This window comes from Colias eurytheme, chromosome 14 (genome assembly GCF_061535395.1).
Source record: "Colias eurytheme isolate Ceu_HAF_F1 chromosome 14, ilColEury1 Martin Lab GWU primary, whole genome shotgun sequence".
In the NCBI taxonomy this organism is placed as follows: Eukaryota; Metazoa; Arthropoda; class Insecta; order Lepidoptera; family Pieridae; genus Colias; species Colias eurytheme.
In genome coordinates, this window is record NC_142993.1 from 10447270 (window position 1) to 10454611 (window position 7342).

Sequence of the window (7342 nt, forward strand, 5' to 3'; positions counted from 1 at the left end):
CACTTAACCGATTATAATAAAATTCGCACACCATGTGCAGTTCGATCCAACTTGAGAGATAGGATAGTTCTAACATGTAAGTACCACGGGCGAAGCCGGGGCGGACCGCTAGTACATATATAAAATTCTCGTGTCACAATGTTAGTCTGCATACTCCTCCGAAACGGGTGGCCGTGGACCGATTCTCATGAAATTTTCTGTGCATATCGGGTAAGTCTGAGAATCAGCCAACATCTATTTTTCATATGTACCACGGGCGAAGCCGGGGCGGACCGCTAGTAATATATAAAAGCCACATACTTCATAATTACCTAGTACGTATAATATTATGGTTGGTAGGTATGGTAAGTGTCAGGTTTAAAAAAATATTAATCAGACTTAACCACACATTATAATAAACAATACCTATACAAATTATAAAACAATGGAGCACCTTATTGGTTTGAACTTTTAGTATTTTGGTCTAAATTTAAATGTCTAAAGTAGTTAACAATCCCTTGGTACCGAGTTTATTGTATTCAAAGGTGATAGACCGGGAGATACTGACACAAAATTTCGAGTCATTTGTAACAGGATGGCGGTTCTACAGGGTTCTTAGTACGCAATGACAAAAAGAAAAATGATGGTGTGAACGCTGGTACCGGCGGCTTAGTCGCGTGGGCGTTTGTCGAACTCGTCGGAAAATAGCGAAAGTCAAACGATTTGTAACAGTATGGCACTTATTTTTCTTGGAAGTTTGAGGATCAAAGAATATAAATACAAAAATTTCAAAGATCTAGGTGTTGGAAATCTTCACTTATATAAATTAATACTAAATTAATATTTCAAGTATGACAGCACTTTTTCCCCCTACTAGAAGTATGGCAAATATAATAATGGTCAAATTTTATCAAATACTCTCCAAAAATCCAAATGCAATACTGGTACAAAAAGTTTGGCGAAATAAATTTTTTTTGCAGATTTTCGGCGGTATGGCGACCATTTGGAATCGTCCGAAAAGTATGGCATGGCGATTTTCGTAAATGGCTGCACGACGATGGTTACCTGTGCAAAAGTTAGCCTGGTACAAATGGTTGAATAATTGTTTTATTTAAATCAACATATTCGCGTCGGTATGGCGGGCTGTAAGTCACACCGGAAAAGTATGGCATGACACTACCGCCTACTTCTTTTTTATGGGCTATCGGTAAATACTAAAATTTTTGTGTTACAAATCGTTTGACTTTCGCTAATTTTCCGACGAGTTCGTCTAACGCCCATGCGACTAAACCACCGATACCAGCGATCACACCATCATTTTTCTTTTTATCATTGCGTACTAAGACCCCTGTAGAACCGCCATCCTGTTACAAATGACTCGAAATTTTGTGTCAGTATCTCCCGGTCTATGACATCTGATCGAGCTTGTGGTCAAACTATCAACAATTTACTAAATTCAGTAACAGTAAGTTACTAAATTAGTTTTGTGAATTTCGTATTGTTTAATGAACACTGCGTTTTAATGTCTGGGTTATTACACTTTTATAAATGTAGGTATTTAAAAAGAATAATTAATATTCATTGAGATAATATTAATTAATATTATTTGAAATAAGAACTACTAAGTAGGTAAATCTATACATATAATAAATCTGTAAAGGGTCAATTCTGTACATTGAAAATATTGAAAAAATAACTAGCGTTACTGGATCGATACCAAACCCAAATATGTGATTTTTTGTCTGTCTGTATGTCTGTCTGTCTGTATGTGAAGACATCACGTGAAAACTAACGGTTCGATTTCGATGAAACTTGGTATATACCAAGTTTGTACCTTATTATCCTGGGCGTAAAATAGGATACTTTTTATTCTGGAAATATACGTAGAAAAAAAAAATTATTCTTAATTTTTCAGTTTTATCCATAGACGTTGTTCTGTAGAACCGCGAACACACGTTGCGTATTATTATAGGCCTAGCCGTATTTGGGTCCAATAGATATTTATAAGATGTCATTGTCAGAGTTACTCAAAATGGAGACCATCCACGCGAAGACCGACATCCGCGCGGACGGAGTCGCGGGCGGAAGCTTAGTATTCAATTATAATCTGTGTGTCTTATGTTTTTTTTCGCTCTTATGATATTAATTAGATACTTTTTATTATATGTAGTTTTATTAACATTAGAATAAGTACTACTTACTAACAAAATATGGGCAATGCTGCCTGACATATATGTATATAAAAAATAAATAAATAAATAAAAATATATGAGTAATTAGGTGAAAAATTGAAAATATAATGTCGTGATTCTTTTGCAATTATCTAACTGTCATTCTGGGTGTTTCTCTTTTTAAATTTAATGAATCTCCATGGAATCTCCAAATAATTTATGAATCTGGTTGAATGTTTGTAACGTAAACAACGAAATCTGACAATTTAAGGTCTACGAAAATTCCAAATAATTTAGGCAGTTTAATAAATTATTGATGGAAATAAAATAAAAAAACAGACTAGGTAATTTCAATTGGAATTTACTTACAAATTGCGGACAGAGCCATCTATTAGAAGAAACAATAACTACGTCAGAACTCATAATAACACAGACTAATAATAATATACTACGTATACAAATAATAATGTGCAAAATCACATGCAAAATATTTAATGGCGCCTTACAAAATGTTCACACAAAGATTAGGTTGATCAAAATTGATATTTTTTCGAGAGAACTTAAATATTGTGTATAGCGTTATAATGTACAATTAAAATATGTACCTTTAAAACACCAAGGAAGTGAATTAAATCACAATATCATTATAAAAAATACAGTAAGCATGTATTCCATAACCTTGACATTTATATAAAACCACTTATTTGTATTAATTTAATAATCCCTAAAACACGAATATTATAATTTTAAAATCTACACAAAATAATGAAATAATTTGCATTTTGCGCCGTATTTTAATTCTGGTCTATTAACAGTAGGTAATTATCTTACCTAATATTTATGCAAACTATAAAAATATTAACTGTACCTCCATAAAAAGTCGTAAATTTTAAACAATGAATCCCGTAAAATGTCTGTATATCGAACTGACAACTACCTACCTACTAAAAAAGTCCATCAATTAACCCTTGATGGACTTCTATAGATTACCAAAACAAGAAATTTGATTTCATTGTGATTCCCGCTCAAACCGTATATGTGGTGAGATGATGCAATCTTTCTCAACTATGGCACTACCAATATAATACGCTGAAATAGCACTCTACAAAACAATATCTGTCTCCCTCTATCACCTGTTTAAACATTTTCCTTCTCTTTTTAATTCAGCTGCAAAATGTGTTCACGTCTTCAAAGTAAACTATTCCTTAACACAAAACGATAGAGTTGAAATTACCGTGTATTTATGTTTAATTTCAGGCACGCGGCCGTATCATGATATTCGATTCATATAATTTGACATTGTAGGCTCCTCAGTAGGCTCATTTGCCGGCATTCGGCAAATCGCGATCTGTCAGTAAAAAATCTGTGCAGTAAAAATCGAAACGTGGTAGGCGTGTGTTGTGTGAAGCGTTTGTTTGATATAAATAAATAAAAACGTGTCACTAACATACGGTTTATAACAGAAAGTTGCTGAGGTAAGAAATGAATGATTTTTATAAAAAAATAGAAGTCGTTTAGTGTTATTATTACATTTTTTTTAGTTAATTGGTCGTTTATATACGAACTGTGAAGTATTTTAAAAATCTTACTTTTATAAAATTTCTTAACGGTATTCTTTAATCACACCTACAGTGTTATTTGATACATGTTCTTTCTATTTAGATTTTAGACCGGAAATGAATTAAATTAATTTAATTCTGTAGACCGTACCTACTGGTGAATCTTATGTAGAGTATCAATTCCAAGAAACATAGGTACCTATTTCTCAGTAACTTCCAGTAACTAATAGGTACAATATTTGTAAAAAAATTAAATTAAAAAATATTTTTTATGTTATTTAAGATTAACACATTTCATTTTATGTTATGTTTAATAATTGCTAAAAATTTACTATGCAGCGTTATATAGGTATCCCTTCGTTCTCCAATAAAAAAAAACATATTTTTATTTACCTTTTTCATTAATATAATTTTTTCTCATTACAGAAAAATGTGTGGAATCTGGGCTACGTTCGGCGTGGATGGTGGTCTGTCACCAACCTGCATCAAATGCTTCAGTGCAATCGTTCACCGCGGTCCAGACGCCTGGAGAATCGAACAGGACTCGAGAGAACAGCTAGCAATACTCGGCTTTCAGAGGCTGGCCATCGTCGACGGGCTCCATGGCATGCAACCGATGCGGTTACATCGCTACCCAAGAGTAACTCTCATTTGCAACGGTGAGATATACAACTGCAACCGACTACGCGATGAATTCCAATTCCCGTACGAAACCAACTGCGACGTAGAAGCCATCATCCACTGCTACAAAAACTTTGGAATCGCTGAAACTGTCCGAAAGTTGGACGGCGTATTCTCCTTCTGCCTGGTCGACGGTGATGTTAGGAAAGTATTTATTGCCAGAGACCCTTATGGTGTCCGTCCGCTGTATAAAATGAGCGACGAAGAGAACGGTGTGATGGCTATCTGCTCAGAAGCTAAAGGCCTTATCGGGTTGAAACAAAAAGCTTCAGAGAAATCCACTCTGGGACAATTCCCGCCTGGTCATTTCGAAGAATGGGATATCTGTGAGAACAACAAGGTGAAACTTAACTACGCTGAACAATACTTCCAACCAGGCACACCTCCTAGATTTACACCTTTCGTTGCTGAAAGTGATTTAGAGAAACTTAACATGTACGAAAAAACAGCTGCGTTACTGGAAGCGGCGTGTAAGAAGCGTCTGATGTCTGAGAGACGAATCGGTTGCTTGTTAAGTGGAGGTTTGGATTCGTCATTAATTACTGCATTAGTGGTAAAACTTGCCAAAGAGCACAAGCTACCGTACAAAATACAAACATTTGCAATAGGCATGGGAGATTCGCCAGATCTAATCGCTGCCAGATCTGTTGCTGATTATCTCGGTACAGAGCATCATGAAGTTCTTTTTGACGAAAACGATGTCAGACAAGCATTGGATAACGTTATTTACCATTTAGAATCGTATGATATAACTACCATCCGAGCTAGCTTACCTATGTATCTGTTATCAAAGTACATCAAAGAAAAAACTGACACTACAGTAATCTTTAGTGGAGAAGGTGCTGATGAACTTGCACAAGGTTACATTTACTTTAGAGATGCTCCCACCGAAAAGGATGGCCACGAAGAAAGTATACGACTATTGTCAGATATTTATTTATACGATGGGTTAAGAGCTGATCGGACAACTAGCGCCTTCAGTTTAGAACTACGTGTGCCATTTTTGGATATACAATTCACTAGTTATTATTTAAGTATAGACCCAAAGTTGAGACGACCACAAGATGGCGTGGAAAAGCATCTTCTAAGGAGCAGTTTTGCTGCAAGTGGTCTCTTACCAGACTCAATATTATGGAGACATAAAGAGGCATTCAGCGATGGTGTCGCATCAGTTAAAAAGTCTTTGTTTACAACAATATCGGAAATCGTAGCAGAGAGGCAGCCTGCAGATGATCAGAAATACGAAGGTTTTCAACCCACAACAGACGAGTCGAAGTACTATAGGTACATCTTTGAAAAATCATTTCCTGGACAACACAACTTTACACCGTACTATTGGATGCCAAAATGGGTAAAAGTTTCAGATCCCTCAGCGAGATTTATCAAACATTATGCTGCAAAATAATTATTGCATTTATAATAAAAGTTTATTTTATTATACATTTTGTTTTATTTATAAAATAAAATTGTTTTATTTTTAAAAAATATGGAGATAAAATACGATCCATCTATATTTTATAACAGGTCAATAATTTAATGGTGGTCTTATAGAGTCAATAAAGTTTTCTAAGCAGAGGCAGTTGGCATATGCTACTGGATCATAGATTTTCGGCTTATCATTGCTGAAAGTAACTTTTTCAACATTCCGCTTACAAATCTTTCGTTCCTGAGATGATATATCAGAATCTGAATTCATATTCAAAGTCATTAACGACATCGATGTGGTCTTTTGGATCCCTTTCATAGATTTCTGTACACACTTTTCGGAAGAAAACATCATTGCATTGGTTTCTGTATCTTGATCTTTAAACGTTTTATTATTATTCCGTAACAAGTTATAAGCTACAAAACATCCAGGGCATGTTTCTTTACGATATGACTCTACAATTGTATTGTCTTCAATTTTCACGTTTTCTTCTGCTTTATTTCCTTTATTCTCAACAAAATTGTCTTCTTGAGCTGTCGTCGAGTTGTATTTATCACATATTTTACATTTACAAGATAAATTGGCTAGTTGTCTCTTCAGTTTTGTTAATATTATTTCGTCGGCAGTGGCATTTCCGAATGATGTCTTCAACATTTTGAAGTATTTTGATATTCTAGTTCTGGGATTAGGGTGTGAAGTAAAACGCATCCATTACTGGAATTTTTATTATAATATTATTTTACCATTATTTCCCTGGGTATTTCATTAGATTTTCGTGGCCTGCCTTGCCTTGGCGGTGCCTGGTTCTTGGAATTTTAATTATATTTACCTACTTTGAAAATTTTGACTGAAATATGACAATCCAGAATACAGGCTAAAACATTAAATCAAATTAAATTAAAAACTTACCTATTCGTTATTTACCTATTATTTTTACTATAATATGATTTTTCCTTGATTTTTCTAATCCTTTTTCCATTTTTCTTGTATAAAAGATGCATAATAAATTAAAAAAAAAAATTATAAATCCCTGTATTATCCAAATATCGTATACTTAGGTACTTAAATAAATAAAAACACATGTAGTTAAAAAAATAGTAGTAATTATGTAGTTAATAATTAGTAGGCAATAACTAGTATTATGGTATTGGTATTTACATTATTTATATAATCTGCTGGAATTTATCTCCTGTGTAATTTCTTTTTAATTTCGTATAATATTATGACATGACAGCCTCCCGCCACATTTAAAAATAAAAAAAATAACGTAAAGTTAAAAATAGAGATGTTTAATTTTCTTAAAATAAATATCTGACTAAAATGCAATTAGTTAGGTTTCACATCTGAAAATGGAAAACAAATTACGATTTTCAAAAGCATCTGTTCATATAAACAAACAGTTATGAAAAAAGCCAAGGGAAAAGCGGTCGGTGGTACCTCATCCAAGGTGAATAATGACGTGAATAGTTATCCAAATTTAAGACAAAATATGTATTATACAAATTAGTATTGTGTGTAATTATGTA

At 33.7% G+C, this 7342-nt stretch overlaps 2 protein-coding genes across 2 annotated transcripts; one reads left to right on the forward strand and one right to left on the reverse strand.

The window, feature by feature from the left end:
- The first annotated feature begins 3518 nt into the window (after positions 1–3518).
- AsnS (asparagine synthetase) lies at positions 3519–5830 on the forward strand. The gene is made up of 2 exons (XM_090109398.1): positions 3519–3625; positions 4136–5830. The coding sequence occupies exon 2, from the start codon at positions 4140–4142 to the stop codon at positions 5793–5795; it is 1656 nt and encodes a 551-aa protein (XP_089965524.1). The 5' UTR covers positions 3519–3625; positions 4136–4139; the 3' UTR covers positions 5796–5830.
- Positions 5831–5907: 77 nt separating this feature from the next.
- Positions 5908–6586, reverse strand: LOC149903090 (uncharacterized). The gene has a single exon (XM_090109252.1). The coding sequence runs from the start codon at positions 6522–6524 to the stop codon at positions 5916–5918; it is 609 nt and encodes a 202-aa protein (XP_089965378.1). The 5' UTR covers positions 6525–6586; the 3' UTR covers positions 5908–5915.
- Between the last annotated feature and the right edge of the window lie 756 nt (positions 6587–7342).